The following is a 20,534-nucleotide window of genomic DNA, read 5'->3' as shown; positions in this document are numbered from 1 at the left end:
ATCACGTTATTATACTGTATTCCTCTCTCTCTCTCGCTCAATTTCTCTTTCTCTCTTACCCCATCCATTTCTCTTGTGTTTCTAGCTCCAGTTGGAGAGGTTTCTCCCTCCATATCTCAGCCTATCAAAAAACGATCGTTGATTGTCAGGGTCTTTTCAGCAATGATGAAGCCATTCAGGCGCTTCACCAAGAAGAACCTGTAACCTGTTACGCTGCATGAAGAACTACTTTTGTAACAGCAAGACTTTTGACAAGAGGAATTTCTGCATGTTTACCCTTTCAAAGTCTATTTGATCAAATAAATGCAAATTATTTTACAAAAGTTTCAAGTGTTTTGGATGATTGGTAGCACTGAAGCAGATTTTCTCAGAGAAATGTGCTAGTTCCCCCTTGGTTACACATTTATTGTGCAGTTTTTGAGTTGGCAGGACTTGGGGTGGCAAGTAGCCTTGTGGTTAGAGCGTTGGGCCAGTAACAGAAAGGTTGCTAGATCAAATCCCTGAGCTGACAAGGTAAAAATCTGTCATTCTGCCCCTGAACAAGTCAGTTAACCTGCTGTCATTGTAAATAAGAATTTGTTCTTAACTGACTTGTCTCGTAAAATATAATAACCAGAGCTTGTCTCTAATACAATAGTTGCTGCATAGACCGTCAGATAACCAGATGTTCTCTATTCATTTAGTTAGATTGATAAGAGCTTATTAGCAGCAAGGGGAAAACACATAGAGGAGCATTAGCTATCTGCAGCTAGATCAACCCTCTGAGATGTTATCTGTATGTTGAATATATAAGGTCCAGCAGTTGACAGTGTATGTCAGAGCAAAAATCAAGCCATGAGGTCGAAGGAATTGTCCGTAGAGACATGATTGTGTCAAGGCACAGATCTGGTGAAGGGTACCAAAACATTTCTGCAATATTGAAGGTCACCAAGAACACAGTGGCCTCCATCATTCTTAAACGGAAGAAGTTTGGAACCACCAAGACACTTCCTAGAGCTGGCCGCCTGGCCAAACTGAGCAATCGGGGGAGAAGGGCTTTGGTCAATTCAAAAATGCTCTATTCTGAGAACTACTTTTAATCACAGAGTGGAAAACATAGAACCATACTGTGTGAATCACAATTATGGGTGTATTCTGGAATAAGACAAACCTATAAATAGAGTTGGAGTCTGAGTGTGTGTGCGCACAGCCACATCTTTAACCACTCTTCAAAATATTTGTCAGCCTTTGAGATGGAGAGGCAGGAGAATGAGTGACAGAACAAGAGTCTAATAAAAGCATGGCTTCTCTCCCACTCCTGCTCACAGCAGCAGTGCAGTGGAGTAGCTTCAACAGCCATAGGCCCAGGGATTTCACATCACATTCCATGATGCAATGCAGAATACGGCTTCACACAGAACAATCACCAAACCCATAAGATAACACTTCACACAGCACAGCCAAACATCATGTATCACATGAAGAGGCATGTGTGTTCTCCGGACGTGATACCTTGTCACGGACCTGCTGTTTCGATCTTCGTTCTCTCTCCCTCTCTCTCTCTACCACACCTGCTGTCTCGACCTCTGAATGTTCGGCTATGAAAAGCCAACTGACATTTACTCCCGAGGTGCTGACCTGTTGCACCCTCTATAACCACATTATTTTTTGACCCTGCTGGTCATCTATGAAGAACTTTGAACTACAGTACTTGAAGAACAATCTGGCCTTAATGGCCATGTACGCTTATAATCTCCACCGGCACAGCCAGAAGAGGACTAGCAACCCCTCAGAGCCTGGTTCTTCTCTAGGTTTCTTCCTAGGTTCCGGCTTTTCTAGGGAGTTTTTCATAGCCACCGTGCTTCTAAATCTGCATGATGATGATGAGCAAGCTTGACAGTTTTCTAAAGAAAGATAATCTATCTGAAGAAGAGGAGTCTGTGTTCAGGTCTTTGCAACTAGAATTAGAACAGACTTACACGGATCTGGCAAAGGGCGCCTTTGTAAGGTCAAGAGCAAAATGGATTGAAGAGGGGGATAGAAACACTAGTTACTTTTTTGCATATGAAAAGAGAAACTAGAAAAAGAAAATCTATAACTGCACTCAAAATTAACAATGTTTTATGCAAAGATCCCATTACAATATCATCATTTGTCAATTCCTTTTATGAAAACCTTTACAGCTCTCAATTCCAGGAAGATGGTTGTGAAAGTTACATTTGCCACATTCAGAATTGTGTCCCTGTAATTGAGGATGATTTCCACTCAGTTTGCGATTCACCTGTGTCAATTGGAGAAATTAGAGAGGCTCTGAATTCAATAAAAAAAGGGAAATCACTTGGCCCTGATGGCCTGTCAGTTGAATTCTATAGACAGTTTTGGGAGTTGCTAGAAGACCCGATTTTCAATATGTTTCAAGATTGCATTAAAAATGGGGAAATGGTCTCCACTATGAAACAGGGCCTTATTTCATTGATTCCGAAGCCTGATAAAGACCCTTCTCTCATTGACAATTGGAGACCAATTACTTTATTAAATGTTGATTACAAATTGATTGCTCTGGTTTATGCCAAAAGATTAAAGAAAGGAATAGATAGCATTATAAATGAGACTCAAACAGGATTTATGAAGGGCCGTCACATAAGCTCTTACATTCGTTTAGTCTTGGACCTTATAGATTATTCAGATGCAATTGACTCAGATGTGGTTGTCCTATTTCTGGACTTCTGTAAAGCCTTTGACACAATTGAACATGAATTTCTCTTTTACTTTTTGGATTTGGTGTAAATTTTATTAAAGTAATTTGCATGTTTTACAAAGATATAAATAGTTCTGTGCTACTAAACCTTAATACTTCCAAAAGATTTAGTATCAACAGAAGTGTACGACAGGGATGCCCAATTTTGCCATTTTTATTCATTTTGGTTGTGGAACTTCTATCTCTAGATATTCTGAATGATGCAAATGTGTATGGCTTAACCATTTTTAACAAAGAAATCAAAATTTCCCAACTGGCTGATGATACTACTCTTTTCTTAAGAGACAAAGACCAGGTCGCACATGCCCTTAATGCTATAATTGCATTTTCTATTGCATCAGGATTAATCCTGAATGTTTCTAAATGTGAAATCTTATGTTTATTTGACTCTGATGATAAAGAAACTGAAAATATTCCTGTAAAGGACTGTGTTAAATATTTAGGAATACATCTGTCAAAAAACCACTTAGTCAGACAACATTTGAATTTCTCTCCTAAAATTAAGAGAACTAAAAATATATTTAATAATTGGCTACAAAGAGATCTGTCAGGACTTCAAAAGTGGTGAGTGAAGGAGTCAGGCGCAGAGAGCAGGGTAGTTCCAAAAGACGTGTATTTTTAATATTCCAAATAATCAGAGAGACGGTCACGCCACACACACAAGGGCACGTAAAGTCCCAGTCCAAACAAACAGGACGAAACTGAGCAGGAACAGACACCACAAGAATGAACGAACAACACAAACAGAAAAACAAGCCCGCACAAAACCCGGCGGGCCAACTGGGTTTAAATAGCCCACAACCAAACCTAAACACGAAACAGGTGCAACAAATCAGACACAACTAAATGAAACAGAAAAGGGGATCGGTGGCAGCTAGTAGGCCGGCGACGACGACCGCCGCCCGAACAGGAAGAGGCACCATCTTCGGCGGGATTCGTGACAAGATCTTTCTATACTTGGGAGAGTACTTCTGTCCAAGCCAGAGGGACTGTCTCGTTTTGTGTACCCCTCATTATCGTTATGTGTAAATCCAGCTACTTGTAAAGAGATCAATAAGACCTTTCTTGACTTCATCTGGAAAAATAAGTCTCACAAACTAAAAAAATCTGTCCTTTCTAACAAAAGAGCTGAAGGCGGTCTAGAAGTGTTGGATTCTGTTGACATAAATAACACTTTCAAGATAAACTGGTTGAAAATGTTTTGCTCGATACTGATTCAATATGGTATTTCATTCCAAATAATGTGTTTAATAAATTGGGTCTTCAATTTTTACTGAAATGTAATTATATTCCTGAAAGATTACCTGCTAAATTGGCTTGGTTTCACCAACAAGCTTTACTGGCCTGGAAAATATGTTTCCTGCACAATTTTTCCCCTCATAAAGCTCTTTTGTGGAATAATTCAGACATAACTGTAAGGAATAAGTCATTGTTCTACCCCAGCTGGCATGAGAGGAATATTGACTTTGTTCTTGATATTTTCGACAACAAGGGTAATATTCTCACATTTGAACAATTTATAACATTGAAAGAGTTTCCAATACCTTTCAGAGAGTTTATTTCTGTATTCAAAGCCATTCCCAGTGGTCTAACTACACTTATGAAAAGTCATCTTAATTTTGGGAATGATCACAAAGTTTATCCAGAACTCAGATTGGAAGGCGTGGGCTTACTTGAGAGATCTTGTTGTAATAAATATATAAGACAAATTCTTCATTCACAAAACCAACTTACACCGAGAGGAAAGTTTTTCTGGAACATGCTTATTCCTGACATTGTCTGGAAAAATGCATGGTTAAGGCCTTACAAATACTGTATACCAAACAAAGTTAAGGAAGTGCACTTCAAAATTTTACATAAGATATATCCATGTAATTCTATGATTTCCAAATTTGTGGCTAAAGGTGAGAATGTGTCTCACTTGCTCTTTGAATGTAAATTTGTGTCAGAATTTTGTGAAAACCTTGCAAAGTACTTATTTACCATTATGAACACTGCCTATATTTTTAACATAAAATATATTATATGTTACTATTGCAATGATAACAAAACCACTGAAATTATAAAAATAAAAAAAATAAAAATGTAATTCTTGTTGCCAAATACTTTATACCAGGGGCGAAAATCTGATATCAACTTTGGAGGGGACAATTACATTACATTTTCTCAAGAGCAATTCCTGAGGGGGACACCAAAAGTAGTGCTGTAACACATAGCCTACGTTGTAATATGTTAAATGTATATTGAGGAACCATAATCACTACTACTGGATAATTGATAGGTACAGTAGTTAACTGAAGGGTTGTCCCAACTTGTTCAAATGTTTAAATCATTATAATACTACTAATAATAATAGTTATAGCAGTGTTCCTTATCAGTCCAGTATGTATGCAGGTATTTGTACTTACAACCAGCAATACCAAGAAAGACCAGTAGGTGGCAATGGTACTGTACACTGTATGGGTGGAGTTTTCGTAAATACAATGAACATGGTGTGATCTCGTCTAAAATAATCTCCATTGAGAACCATCACAAAGTTGGTCTCCACTGGCCTGAGTCTACTACAATAGTTTTACAAGAACAAAAAGATACAAATAAGTACAGTTCTAAAAGCAAAATAACTACTTCAATGAATAACCCAAATAAATCAACCAAAATATCCTTCAGTCAGTGTCTCAACTCTTCAAACAGCAGCTATGGACAAGTATGTCACACAAAGTATGCCATTTTAAATAAAATAACATTAAATAAATAATTAGTAAGTGTAGTCATGTACTAAAAACTACTAAACAAAAGAACAAATATCATACTATACACCAGGGGTTCTCAAACAGGGGTCCATGGGGTCCCTGGTGTAATTGAAAGGGGTCCGTGAAATCAAAAAGTGTAATGAACGTATTCAATACCACAAGGTTTCCAGTAAGTTTACATATAATATAGAGGGGGTGGAGAACCCTGAGGACCACTCAAAACCTTGCCTGCCTTGCCTCAAAATATGCAGGGGTTCCAGTACCCCAAAAAAGGTTGAGAACCACTGCTATACACACTACTGAACAAAAGAACTGAACATATGTTTGTGGGTTTCAATGGATCCAACAAATTGCTGGCAGATATTTTCCCTCTTGAGACTGTCCAGCCTGTCTTTATGTACATTACAGACAACTACGCCGTTCAGTCTCTCTTGGCCCATGCTAGCCCGTAGCCAAGTCTTTAACCTGCGGAGTGCACTGAAACTCCTCTCAGCCTCACATGAAGGCACTGGCACCACAGACAAAATTCTGATCAGCACCTCAACTTGGTCGAACAACCCCCGCCACTCCACTGGAAGCCTCCTGAGGACTTCTGCTGCCTCTCCACTGCTGCTACAGGGGTATTTGTTGTGAAAGAGAGGGATCTGCACTGAAAGAGAATCTATGTTCACCTCTGGGTACTGATCTAGAGAATCATCCAACTCCCCCGTGAGAAGCGCTCTTTCCAACTTTTGCAGGACGTTTAGACTGTCCTGGTCAAAACGGTCACCTAACTGAACCTCCACACCATCCAATACTTAAAAAAATTCTGCCCTATAGTGATCCACTGCTTTGCCAGCAAATCGTCTTGAGTGCGTCTCAATGGATTCAATAGAGTCAATCAATGTTGTTGCTTTCTCATACAGTCAACGGTAGCTTTCGTAATTTCTCTTCCCCTAAGAGATGACCGCACACACTCGACTGCAGCCTGCATACCAGAGACAGTCTGAGTTTTCTTCTGCAGTGAAATGTTTAGACATTCAAGCTCTCCAAGAACAGCAGAGGCAAGTGTGAGGCCCAACACAGTCTTGCCTTTGCTGAAGTGCTCGAATAAGCCACTGGCAGTTGAAGCTGTCTTGGATGCAGATTTTGCCATCTCCTCTAGGCTGCTTAGTACCCGTTCATACTGCCCTAGCACAGCTCTAATAGCAGTATTCAGCACAGTCCACCTTGTTGGACATATGGGTTTCAGGGTGGTCAGATTTGTATCTTTGGACGTGACAATTGATTCAAACATGCTCTTAAACTTTCCTGACTGGCCATAGAGGACACCTAACTGATGGACACAAGAAAGGGAATCCCGGATCAGTGGGGGGCTGAGCAGCCAGCCTGTGTAATCAGATTTACAGTGTGCTCAACAATGTACATAGAGGGCTAATGGCTGCTGCCTCCTCACACTTGCCTGTGCACCTGTGTATTTTCCTGCCATGTTTGAGGCACCATCGTAACTCTGCCCACGTAAGCCAGACATGGGCAAATTGAGCCTCAACAACACATCAGTTGCCACTTTCGCAATGCCCTCGCCTGTTGTCTCCGACACCCTGTATAGCCCAATAAACTCCTTGTGAGGGACAAGGTCATGGTCAACATAACGCAGACAGACACTCTCCTGTTCAGCACCAGAGACATCTTGAGTACCATCAACAATTACTGAAAATTGTACAATCGGAAGAGACCTAATCTCAGCTGCAATGGCTCGAATGACTGTATTGGCCATGATGTTCAGAATTTCATTCCGTGCTTTGAGGCCTTTGTACATTGTGGTACGCTCTGTTAACCACTTCAGTAAAATGGGATCATCCTCTTCTGCCCTAAGTTTCAAAAGCTGGTATAAATTCCCACTGTCATCCGTGTGGCCTCTAAAGGCTTGTCCCTGTCTTACTACATGCCGCACCGAACTAACAATTTTCATCAAGCAATGCCTTGCATCATCCTGCTGTTTACCCCACGCGCTGGATAACTGGACACTGATTGGATTTAGCTGGTGTGCTGTTACAGTTACAAAGTGGCGGTGGGTTTGGCAGTTTTGATGTGCTGTGAATTTTTCAATGGCTTTTCTCCAGTTCCTAAATCCTGCACTAATGAAGGCAGCATCTGCTCTTTGGCCAAAAGATGGCTGTCTTGAAAACCCTTGGCTCCAGTGAAAACACAACACTCCTTTTATTGATGGATTATAATGTAGCCAGGGGAAATCGCGAAACCATCTCTCTTGAAACGTCAACACTCTGTTGGCAAGAGTTTGCGGTTCTATAAATTGTGGGTGTGGCTGATATAGTTTTGTGCCATCACTGAGGTAACTGGACAATGCTGTGCCACTGTCCCCTATACTGGTGCTGCTGGCAACAAGGGTGACACCTGGTCCTGCCGTGGCTGTGACATTGTTCTCTGAAGTCTCTCTCCCTGGCTCTTTCCCTTTCACCACCCTCACTGACTCACAGTCTGTCTCCTGGAAAATAAATAAGGTGTTTGCCGTACTCGTAACTACCGGGACCCAAAACAACACAATTAATCACAACAGCAATACCATTGCCTTAAACAAATCTTAGTTCAGTCACCAGTTTAAGTTGAGAGTCGGGGTATCCATGGCATTTTCCAATTATGTCCCTATTTACAAAAAAATGATTTGAGAACCTTTCATAATGTTGCCAAACAAAGACTCAACAAACTTACCTGAGACTCCCTGTCTCTGCCAGTCTGTCCCTGCATATCTGTCCCCAACTTTGCTGTCTGTGTGCCATCTGTTGCCTGCTCTGCCTAATGACATCATTGTGAAACATTTCCATTAGCATTTCACTTCTTTCTTATGAACATTTTATCAACTAGTCTTTGAGATATTAGGCTACTAGGGTTCTTACTTTGCGTTTTGGTGTACTGAAAAATACTCTGATGTCTGTCTTTTTTCTGCCATTTGTCTACCTGGCTGGCTGGCTACACACACACACACACACACACACACACACACACACAGTGTGTAGGTTATTTACAGTAGGAGATGGGCTTCTATCATCTTATCTTCTATCATTCTATATGTGCTTCGATCTAAAAGGTAACTAGCAAATGTTTAACGGATTGCAGTGACAAGAGTTGACAGCTGTATGAGTTCACCATTTACACAACATATGCTGCAACCTTTCGTAATTTTAATATAGTTTGTTTCATATTGGCTGGCTTCCAACAATTGCTGAATTTGCAAAGCTAGCGAGCACCAATTCCGTTACTGTGGTGTTTGCTATAATCTTTGCTACCTGGTTAAATAAAGGTGAAATAAAATAAAAAAGTTCACTAGCGACAATTTAGCTTTTGCAACGAGACCATTAAATATATTTAAGACAATGGTAGAAGAGAGTGTAGTTCTGTTCAGTTTGGATTTGTTTATCGCTAACCTTATCACAGGGACTTTGAAGCACTCCAGCTGCATGCTGATCTTGGAATAAACTGACGATAGCAAAGATTCCATCTTTGACGACGCCACATAAATGGAATAGGTACTAGCTAGCTTGATGGTTAACGTTTGCTTTAGTTTGCGTGCTAGCTCTGCAAATTCAGCTGGTGTGTGTGTGTGTGTGTGTGTGTGTGTGTGTTTGAACCTTGCCAACATAAAAAAAAACATTGCTATGGCCGATTGACTAGATAAACCTCACGTCAGTTACGTGCATTGAGTGCCTTTCACACAGTAGATACGAACTATCTTTTAGCTTGCAAGCTGTGGATCAAACCATTGTGAGGAAAAGGGCGGGGGTCGCAATCTTTTGAAACTTAAAAACGCGCTATTAAGTGTCTATAATCAGCATAAGTGCTTTCATTGCGTATTATTAATATTATTGAAATTACATAGTTATGTTAACAGTGATATATTGGGGGGACAAATCATATTTTTCCCAGGATGGGGGGTCGTGTGTCCCCCATCCCCCCTGGGATTTCCGCCTATGCATGAGATGCCCATAGAACTGAGCCCTGCTTTCATTTCAGCACATTGCCGCGGTCTCAGGTGCTGCCCAGACTCGAAACATTTCAGCACCATGCCGCGGTCTCAGGTGCTGCCCAGACTCGAAACATTTCAGCACATTGCCGCGGTCTCAGGTGCTGCCCAGACTCGAAACATTTCAGCACCATGCCGCGGTCTCAGGTGCTGCCCAGACTCGAAACATTTCAGCACCATGGCCCGGTCCCCTGACGCCTAGAAACGTGTCAGCACTATGCAGCGGACAATAGTGCTGAAATAGTTAAAGCCCCCTAGAACGTCATTGATTTTAAATTATTGTGCAAGTGGTTATAATTTATTGCATGTCTTAGTTTTGCAGCTTTGCAACCTCAGAATGATAGCTAATGGATTGCAGCGAGTTACGTGTCTGTGCATGGTGATGAATGAGGATGCTTGATAAACCATCAATTAAATGCAACAACGTGCACTTACAAATATTTTAGTTTGGCAGAACTTTGACAAGCTATGATCTGTTTTCTAATGACATTGACAATTCCTATAGACATTAGACTTAGGCCTAATTGTGACATCATGTGTGTATGACATCTTTGAAGAATGCCCTGGCTTCAGCCAATCGGAATCGAGTATTCAACAATGCTTTGGCATAATTCAAGGACGTTCATATTCACTTCAGTTGTCTGCCGATGGTTCACTGACGTTTTTTCAAAGGAAGTATTAGTATTACCTCTAAACAGCCTACAACAATAAGCTACACATCATGTCAGACGACAGCAAGGTATGGTTCATTTAGCCTATTTTGAGTTTAGAGGAGAAATTACTAACAATATAGTAGGTCACTACCACAGCAATAGGTCTCACTGGTTTGATCCATGGACTGAAATCTGACCACTATTGCCGTTTTGTTTGAAATAGGAGAGAATCATTTGTTTCATAAAGTCACAACCTAGGACTGATATTGACCTCTCATTTATCCACCAGAACGTGAAATGTGAGGATCACCCGGATGACCAAAATAAAGTTGTGGAGAATATGAAGGATGAAACAGAGACACATGAGACCAACAAGAACAGGACAGGAGGCAAGGTAAGAAATATGCTGTCCTTTACACATCCTCTGCCTACTTAGGCACAGATCTAGGATTAGTTTACTATCACTAAATCCTAACCTTAAAGCATTAGGAGACACTACACTGACCTTAGATCTGCTATGAGACCTATAATCTGTTGTCATGTAGGCTAAACGTAAGTCCAGTGGCCGTGCCAAGAAGACTTCCGTGGAGGAGGACAGCAGCATTGGTGCAGGTCCGAGATTACTTAATGTTGGGTGCAGGTTGTGTTCAAATTCATCAGCACTGATCTGAGAAGATAGTATCTATATAGGTGAAAGCAATATAGTGGAGGCCCACAGAGAGTTGTGTTTTTACCTGTCCAGTGCAATCAAATCACTAAAGGTGAAGGAAATGAGGAATAAAGTTCAGATTCAACTTTAGATTTCTCTTTGCGGTTTCCCAGAGTCTTCTCAGACACCCGGGTGTGGTTTCCGGGAAAGGGGATCTATCATTGAGCAGCTGGAGAAGGAGGCTCAGAGGACTCTAATGCCTTCTCTCAAGATTGGGACATGCTGTGCCCCAATCCTCCTCTCTTTCCTGAGGAGTCTAACTGATGAGCAAGTTCCATGTCTTTTTCCAACCTCACATACAACTTATCTGAATTTATAGTCATAGTGCACCTTCTAACCACAAATGGGATTTTAAACACTACACCTAACCCTAACATCACTGTAACCACAACCCTAACTCTTGCTGTAAATCAAGAACAAAATGACTCATGTACTTGCTAATAGCTTAATTAAATACACTTGTATTATCCCTAACATGGCTATCTAGTGACTCCACTAACTCAACACCAGTGTGCAGCTAAAATATGTTTCCTTTCTTTTCTTTTCTCTAGCCAATGGAGAGTGATTCAGCATGGCATGAAAAATAACGTAAGTCTCTCCACATAAGGTTCTGGTCAAAAGTTGTGCACTATATATATATATATAGGGAATGGTGTCATGGAATTGGTTGATTGGCAAAAACATTACTCTATTTGTTGGTCATAGCTGACATTCGAGCAGCTCTCCATGCTGTGTCTGAAGATTGTTAAGGTCGTGACCCAGACAGCCCTCCGCATTCTCCTACCAGCGCTAGCTCGTATCATGGGGGTGAACCTGAGGAGTGGGGCAACCTCCCCAGAATCCCAGTGCTCTCTGACAGGGTCTGAGGATTCCTTAGGCAGTCTGGATGAGAGAGAGAAAAGGCTGCTGATCAGTGAGATGAACTACTGGACTAAAGAGAGGAGGAGGAATGGCAGTGCAGGGTGCCGCCAAAAATCCACTCGCAGAACCTCATCATCATGCTGGTCGCCTAAGAGGTATGTTCACAGTAATATTTTAACTTAATCATTTCAAGACCTGACCCATACTTATCATAAATTATTAACTTGGAATTCATACCTTGTAGTTTTAAGTTCTGGTCAGAAATGTTGCCCCTGAGGGGGTGGGTCCAGGTGAAAGTAATTTTTAACTGGGTAAGCCATAAAGTAATCTATGAATAAATAGATCAGGTACATGCCTTTCAGAATTAGTCATATTCTGATGTCGTATAAACATAAAAATCAGACAAAAAATTGTGTCAGTTGGCTTTAGGCTTCTAGAACTACGATGGTATGAGAAGTAAACCATCATTGCTCTAATTTGGTTTTCAGGCTCACTAATGACCCAGATAAGATACCAGTTGGTCACATTTGCATGGCATAAGTGGTGATTGTGTGTTTATCTTCAAGGTCCCAGACCTCATTGCAGAGCTTGCCTGCAACTAGAGAGGCTCCCCTCATGGAGGAGCCTCTGAAGACTCTTTTTGGGGTAACGGAAGAGAGCCTCCTGATATCCCTGGTTGAGGGTCACTCCAACCCCACCTCCTCCAGCTCCTCCGAGTTGAGCTGTGCTATCGTGGGGGAGGTAGTACACCAGCTTAACTCTGGCCTCTCAGTGGCCATTCAGGCCAGCTCGGGGAGTTGCCCCCCTATGGACAGTCAGGACATAGCAGCAGGCAAGGAGGTCATTCGGGTAGCCTCGGTGCAGATCCTGGCCGAGCTACAGAGCAAAACGTCTGAGCCAGAGTGGGTAGGGTTTATCGAGCCCCTCATGGACCCTGTGACCGATGATGTGCTGGATGCCATTGTCGGCACAATGGACAAAATGGCACAGGACTTCAACATCCTCTTGGATCTGGCCAAGAAGATGACAATCTTGGGGTCTAAATTTCTGACCAATCTTCAATGTGACCTTGATGTTGAGTGTCCATCTGGGAAAGAAGGAACCACTCACTTTCTCAAAGAGACTGGATCCTCTACCAGTGTGGTGGCCAGAAAGCTTCAGACCCTCTCTAGCCCCGACTTTCAGTCTAAAGCCCTCAAGGCGGTGAGCACCATCCTTACAAGGAAAGTCAGCAGCTCTTCTGGCATGGCTCCTTCCTCTAGGCCTTCTAGTGCTGCTCCTAGCCTTACTGAAGCACCCCTGAATACCAGCTCTACAGCCCTGACATCTGTAACCTCCACTGCCACAGTGATTGTTAAGGCATTTGTGGGAGGCATGGAGACGATAGCATCATTTGAAGGCACATGTGAAGCAGCTGATTGGCCAGTTCCTGTAAATGACCACAAAACAGGGTCTTCACAGAAGATAACCTTCTCTCCAGCCCGCACACTCTACGGCCTTATACGAGCAAAGCTGAGGGACCTTTTAACTCTATCCGCTCGAGAAGAAGGTGTGGCTAAGGACGCTTCTCTTCAGGAGTCTTCAGACACCCTGGAAAAGGCAACTGTTTCAACTGTTGAGGTCCAGTTACCCAGCACCAAACTTAGTAGAGTTCATAGTGAGAGCCAACCAATATCAGCTCTCTGTCTCTCCAATCTGGATACCAGTACTCAAGAAGTTCTTAGCAGTGTTTTGTCCATCTACAAGTCAGAGTTATCAAAAGTGGAGAGTAAATCCTTGGACGTTGTCAGTTCATCTGATGAGTCCCTAGAGGCTTGTTGGATTGTTGATGGTGTCCTATCAGAGCTTGATGACTATACTATTTCCCAGTCACCCTCACCCAATGAAGACTTGAGTGTGAGTACTCAATGTTCTCAACTGAGCTCAGAAGAGAGTGTCAGAATCACGCAGTCCTCTACTAGTCTGATTCAGAGCATTAAGAAGCTCTCTAGCAATGACTTTCAGACTCAGGCAGAAGAGGCAGTGAGTAAAGTGCTGATGAGATCCAGTCATTCCTTTATCACACAGATCAGCCATACTGGTCTTCAGAAAAGTCCGCAGGCTGGCTTATCATCTAGCTCGCCATCAGAGATTGCCTCCATGTCCTCTCAAAATACAGCCTCTGGATTAGTGGAAACCTTTGTCAAAGGAATGGCGACTATTTTCCAGAAAAATGAGTCCACTGGCACTGTGCTACTGGAAAGAAGTGGGAAAGATTTACAGTGCTCCCACGGGGGCACCCAACTGGATGATACTGAATTGAGTGTTAAAATATCAGAGGAGAAGCTTTGGTCAACAGCTAAGACCATCTGCGTCAGTATGAAGAACACACTTAAGGATTTCTTCACAGGGCTGAAGCCATCCGGATCCGAAAGGACAGAAAATGCTTCTTCCAAAGAGACCCTTGGGGAAATCCTGGTTGCTATCCAGAGTGAAATCTCAAACTTAGGGCGAATGAAGGATTCCAGGGAGCTCCTTCAGATCAACGATATGGTAGGAACTATGCTGAAGGAGGTTGAGAAAAGTGAGGATGACAGTGAAGAAGTCTGCCAAGACATCCCTAGAAGCTGTTCATCTTTGTCCACTTCTTTAAAGGGTCGTAGTTCCTTGTCCAGCTCTTCAAAGGGTCCTAGGTCAGAGTGTGAGTTAGAGATCAACCTCCCTGGCACTCCCATCCCTGACGAAGTGCCTTTTGATCTGACCTGCCCCATAGTCAGGAGCTCCTGCATCGACATCAGGGACTCTAAAATGCCAGAGATTTCTACAAGTGACCTAAAGTCAAAGATCATGGCACACACAGATGAACCCCTGCATCGTAACAGTCCAATGACTGACAGCAGCCGACCACCGAGTGCTAAAGCCTCTTTTCGATCATCCGCTCCGTCTTTCACCAGCAAGGGAACCTCTTTGGTACCAAAGGGAGATGGGATTGACATTGAAGAGAAGGAGGTGTGCATCCCCAGCAGCTCTGGCCATCTGAGGGAGCTCTTAATCACCCCGGACATCAGCAGTACCACTGCATTCCTACTGCAGTACTTGATGGACTCCAGCAAAGATGTTGTCATGTGTTTGGTCACCATACTGGTGATACGGTTGCTATCGAAGATCAGACCCTCAGCCCTAGATGGACCCTCCCAACAGGCAGCAGACATGACAGAAACATCTCAGCAACTCATCAGACAAGTCCTGTCTGAGTTCTGTGCTGCATCCAGATTCTCCAGGACACAGGCATATTCCCAGAACCTGCACATCCACAGGGTGTTCAGAGGTGTACATAAAAACCTCATGGAGGAGTTTGGCTCTTATAACACCCTGCAAGCAGCTATTTCCTCCCAGGACCCTGCATTTGACAGAGTCCTGGTAAAGTCCTTGACCCAGCAGCTGGTACAGGGATGCAAGGAGGCGTCAAGACCAGCTTCTGCTGCAACAAACCCATCAGACCAGGCTGAGACAGAGAGGGGGGCTGAGCAGAAAGCAAGAAGGAGCTTCCTTTGCTTTTCAATGACCAAACTCAGGATCAACTTCAAGGTAGAGCAGGGAGTTAGCTTTTTTTTTTTCCAGTTAGGTGCTGATGTTATTGATGTGGCTATGATAAGACAAATACATGCGATAAATATGTTTTATTGAAATTGTTGCCTTGGATTCAAAAGTGTTCCATTTATTTATTTATTCTCTGTACCATTTTCTTTACGTTTCTCCTGTTAGCGTTCCAAGAGAGGAAACAAAAAGGACTGCCATTCAGTCCAGGAACAGACTGAGTGTAACAGTCCTGACCTATTTATGTTAGTTTTATGTGTTTTTGGTCAGGGCATGTGTTTTGGGTGGGCAGTCTATGTTATCTGTTTCTATGTTGGTTTCGGTTTGCCTGGTATGGCTCTTGATTAGAGGCAGGTGGTTTGCATTTTCCTCTAATCAAGAGTCATATTTAGGTAGGGCATTATCACTGTGTGTTTGTGGGTGATTGTCTCCTGTGATGTCTTCGTGTCGTTATCGATGTATATTCACAAACGGGACTGTTTGGCTGTTCGTTTTGTTTCGATGTCGTCTGTTGCCTGTTCGTGAGTTTACGTTTCAGTTATGTAAGTTTATGTTCAGGTTTTCGTTCTACGTCGTTTTGTTATTTTGTAGTTTGAAAGTGTTTTGTTTAGTTTTCGTGTTTGCCATCTGCATCGTTGTAATTTATAATAAAGATGGCATATTTCCCAGACTCCGCATTTTGGTCAGAAGATCCTTCTCTCCTCACCTCATCCGAGGATGAGGAGAGCGACAGCAATTACAGAATCACCCACCAACACGCTAAGACCAAGCGGCAAGGGAAAACGAAACGGAGTAAGGGACAGGAGAGAAAGGAGCAATGGACATGGGACGATGTTTTGGATGGAAAGGGTTGCTACACTTGGGAGGAGATCCTGGCTGGGAGGGATCGCCTCCCATGGGAACAGGTGGAGGCATTGAGGAGAGCAGAGGCTACCTGGGAGAGGAACCGGAGCTATGAGGGAACGCGTCTGGCACGGAAGCCAAAAAAGCCCGTGAGTAATTCCCAAAAATTTCTTGGGGGGGGGGCTAGGAGATAGTGGGCCAAGGGCAGGTAGGAGACCTGCGCCCACTTCCCAGGCTTACCGTGGAGAGCGGGAGTACGGGCAGGCGCCGTGTTACGCAGTAGAGCGCACGGTGTCTCCTGTACGAGTGCATAGCCCGGTGCGGGTTATTCCACCTCCCCGCACTGGGAGGGCTAGATTGGGTATTGAGCCAGGTGTCATGAGGCCGGCTCAACGCGTCTGGTCTCCAGTGCGTCTCCTCGGGCCGGCATACATGGCACCGGCCTTACGCATGGTTTCCCCGGTTCGCCTGCATAGCCCAGTGCGGGCTATTCCACCTCGCCGCACTGGCAGGGCGACCGGGAGCATTCAACCAGGTAAGGTTGGGCAGGCTCAATGCTCAAGAGAGCCAGTACGCCTGCACGGTCCGGTATTTCCGGCGCCACCTCCCCGCCCCAGCCTAGTACCTACAGTGCCTATATTACGCACTAAGCTACCAGTGCGTCTCCAGAGCCCTGAACCCACTGTATCTTCTCCCCCTACTAATCCTGATGTGCTTGTCCTCAGCCCGGTGTCACCAGTGCCGGTACCACGCATCAGGGATAGAGTAGGCTTTGAGAATACAGTGTGCCCTGTCCCTGCTCCCCGCACTAGTAGGAAGGTGCTTGTCATTAGCACGGTGCCTCCAGTTCCGGCACCACGCACCAGGTCTACAGTGTACCGTATCCGGCCAGAGCCATCCGTCTCCCCAGCGCCATCTGAGCCATCCGTCTCCCCAGCGCCATCTGAGCCATCCGTCTCCCCAGCGCCATCTGAGCCATCCGTCTCCCCAGCGCCATCTGAGCCATCCGTCTCCCCAGCGCCATCTGAGCCATCCGTCTGCCAGGAGCCTGCAAAGCCGCCCGTCTGCCATGAGCCTGCAAAGCCGCCCGTCTGCCATGAGCCTACAGAGCCGTCAGCCAGACAGGAGCCGCTAGAGCCGTCAGCCAGACAGGAGCCGCTAGAGCCGTCAGCCAGACAGGATCTGCCAGAGCCGCCAACCAGACAGGATCTGCCAGAGCCGCCAACCAGACAGGATCTGCCAGAGCCGCCAACCAGACAGGATCTGCCAGAGCCGCCAACCAGACAGGATCTGCCAGAGCCGCCAACCAGACAGGATCTGCCAGAGCCGCCAATCAGACAGGATCTGCCAGAGCCGCCAGCGAGCCATGAGCAGCCAGAGCCGTCAGAGAGCCATGAGCAGCCAGAGCCGTCAGAGAGCCATGAGCAGCCAGAGCCGTCAGAGAGCCATGAGCAGCCAGAGCCGTCAAAGAGCCATGAGCAGCCAGAGCCGTCAGTGAGCCATGAGCAGCCAGAGCCGTCAGAGAGCCATGAGCAGCCAGAGCCGTCAGAGAGCCATGAGCAGCCAGAGCCGTCAGCCTGCCATGAGCGTCGAGAGCCGTCAGCCTGCCATGAGCGTCGAGAGCCGTCAGCCTGCCATGAGCGTCGAGAGCCGTCAGCCTGCCATGAGCGTCGAGAGCCGTCAGCCTGCCATGAGCGTAGAGAGCCGTCAGTCTGCCATGAGCGTCGAGAGCTGTCAGCCTGCATGGACCTGCCAGAGCCGTCCAAACAGGACCTGCCAGAGTCCTTCAGCCGGGATCTGCCCCTTGTCCCGGTGTTGCCCCTTGTCCCGGTGTTGCCCCTTGTCCCGGTGTTGCCCCTTGTCCCGGTGCTGCCCCTTGTCCCGGTGCTGCCCCTTGTCCCGGTGCTGCCCCTTGTCCCGGTGCTGCCCCTTGTCCCGGTGCTGCCCCTTGTCCCGGTGCTGCCCCTTGTCCCGGTGCTGCCCCTTATTCCAGTGATGGTCCTTATCCTGGTGCTGCCCCTTGTTCTGGTGCTGCCCCTTGTCCCGGTGCTACCCCTTGTCCCGGTGCTGCCCCTTGTCCTGGTGCTAGCTGTTTATTTAGGGGAAGGTAGTGTTAGGGTGGGCATTAGAAGGGGTAGAAAGAAGAGGGGAGTGACTATGGTGGTGCGGGGACAGCGTCCTGAACCGGAACCACCACCGTGGTCAACTGCCCACCCGGACCCTCCCCTGGACTTTGTGCTGGTGCGCCCGGCGTTCGCACCTTGGGGGGGGGGTACTGTAACAGTCCTGACCTATTTATGTTAGTTTTATGTGTTTTTGGTCAGGGCATGTGTTTTGGGTGGGCAGTCTATGTTATCTGTTTCTATGTTGGTTTCGGTTTGCCTGGTATGGCTCTTGATTAGAGGCAGGTGGTTTGCATTTTCCTCTAATCAAGAGTCATATTTAGGTAGGGCATTATCACTGTGTGTTTGTGGGTGATTGTCTCCTGTGATGTCTTCGTGTCGTTATCGATGTATATTCACAAACGGGACTGTTTGGCTGTTCGTTTTGTTTCGATGTCGTCTTTTGCCTGTTCGTGAGTTTACGTTTCAGTTATGTAAGTTTATGTTCAGGTTTTCGTTCTACGTCGTTTTGTTATTTTGTAGTTTGAAAGTGTTTTGTTTAGTTTTCGTGTTTGCCATCTGCATCGTTGTAATTTATAATAAAGATGGCATATTTCCCAGACTCCGCATTTTGGTCAGAAGATCCTTCTCTCCTCACCTCATCCGAGGATGAGGAGAGCGACAGCTATTACACTGAGATTCCCTCTACTGATGGACATTGCATAGGTAAGGATGTTTTAGAGCTCTGCTATAGCTTGTAGTTTTGTTTAGGTGTGTGTTAGAAACATAGAGTATGCCTACCAAACTCATAGCACTGTTATTTTTCAACGTTATTATACTGTATTTCTCTCTCTCGCTCTCTTTCTCTTTCTCTCTTACCCCATCCATTTCTCTTGTGTTTCTATCTCCAGTTGGAGAGGTTTCTCCCTCCATATCTCAGCCTATCAAAAAACGATCCTTGATTGTCAGGGTCTTTTCAGCAATGATGAAGCCATTCAGGTGCTTCACCCAGAAGAACCTGTAACCTGTTACGCTGCATGAACAACTACTTTTGTAACAGCAAGACTTTTGACAAGAGGAATTTCTGCATGTTTACCCTTCCATAGTCTATTTGATCAAATAAATGCAAATTATTTTACAAGAGTTTCAAGTGTTTTGGATGATTGGTAGCACTGAAGCAGCTTTTCTCAGAGGAATGTGCTAGTTCCCCCTTGGTTACACATTTATTGTGCAGTTTTCTTCATTCGTCATAACCACACACACACACACACACACATATACACACACACACACACACACACACACACACACACACACACACACACACACACAGTATAATACAGGGTATAATCCATATAGAAAGTGTCAGTACCTTCTGGTGTGTGTCTGTGTATATCACACACACCCAAAACACAGTCAAAACAAGCTTGATGTAGTCATCGCGTTCAACGAATATGGGGCCAAATACTAAACCTTTAATTACTTTATTACACTTTTAGTGAATTGGTCAGAATATTTATGACTTCTTCAAATGGGGGGACTAGATACACAAAGTGCTTCATTTCTAATTGGTGAAACAGATATTTATGAAAAAAACCTCAAATGAAAAGTGACATTACATACTGTCACCTCATATGAAACATTTGATCTGAAATTCAAAATGCTGGATTATAGAGCCAAATTAAAATGTTGCTTCACTGTCAAACTAGATAGGATGTGGACTGTGTACTCAATACAATCTACATCTGATACCTCACTGTCTGTCTTTTGACTGATACTGCTTTTTAAACTGGTCTGGCCAGTCTACTCAAATATTTTGTACATTATATTTTTCTCTCTACAAGCAATACAACAATTTGTCATTTATAGTAACGATACATTAATTTATGAATAGATATGGCAGGTTTCAGGACACTGATATATCTAATGAAAAGAATTAGCGTTGTCGTTTTAAAATTATTTTACTCTTTGCAGGCTGTTACTCTGTCTAGTCACAGAGGAAGGCTGTGCTTCTCTGGTCTCAGCTCTGGAGTCAAACCCCTCACACCTGAGAGAGCTGGACCTGAGTAACAATGACCTGAAGGATTCAGGAGTGAAGCTTCTCTCTGCTGGACTGGGGAATCCCCACTGTAAACTGGAGACTCTGAGGTCAGTATTCTTGTAGTTGGTCAACAAGTGATAACTTCACCAGATCCACTTGTGTTTACCAGGCACACATAGTCCACACCACGTGTGTTTGGACAGTGAAGTTAACAGTTTTAAATTTGGCTCTCTGCTCCAGCATT

General features: G+C 44.4%; 2 protein-coding genes across 2 annotated transcripts; one reads left to right on the top strand and one right to left on the bottom strand.

Moving 5' to 3' along the window:
- Positions 1 to 6,085: 6,085 nt before the first annotated feature.
- On the bottom strand, positions 6,086 to 9,090 carry LOC129869464 (zinc finger MYM-type protein 1-like). Its single transcript, XM_055943918.1, has 2 exons — positions 8,197 to 9,090; positions 6,086 to 7,972 (listed from the first exon to the last, which is right to left on the bottom strand). Exons 1-2 carry the CDS (start codon positions 8,230 to 8,232, stop codon positions 6,881 to 6,883), a joined length of 1,128 nt encoding a protein of 375 aa, XP_055799893.1. The 5' UTR covers positions 8,233 to 9,090; the 3' UTR covers positions 6,086 to 6,880.
- A 439-nt stretch (positions 9,091 to 9,529) lies between these two features.
- Positions 9,530 to 19,273, top strand: LOC129867689 (uncharacterized). Its single transcript, XM_055941252.1, has 9 exons — positions 9,530 to 10,244; positions 10,448 to 10,552; positions 10,704 to 10,770; positions 10,981 to 11,134; positions 11,419 to 11,455; positions 11,573 to 11,883; positions 12,295 to 15,295; positions 15,473 to 15,527; positions 19,161 to 19,273. Exons 1-9 carry the CDS (start codon positions 10,227 to 10,229, stop codon positions 19,271 to 19,273), a joined length of 3,861 nt encoding a protein of 1,286 aa, XP_055797227.1. The 5' UTR covers positions 9,530 to 10,226.
- Positions 19,274 to 20,534: the final 1,261 nt, after the last annotated feature.

The sequence above is a fragment of the Salvelinus fontinalis genome, chromosome 2 (genome assembly GCF_029448725.1).
Source record: "Salvelinus fontinalis isolate EN_2023a chromosome 2, ASM2944872v1, whole genome shotgun sequence".
Taxonomy (NCBI): Eukaryota; Metazoa; Chordata; class Actinopteri; order Salmoniformes; family Salmonidae; genus Salvelinus; species Salvelinus fontinalis.
This window is presented reverse-complemented; position numbering and strand designations above follow the sequence as displayed.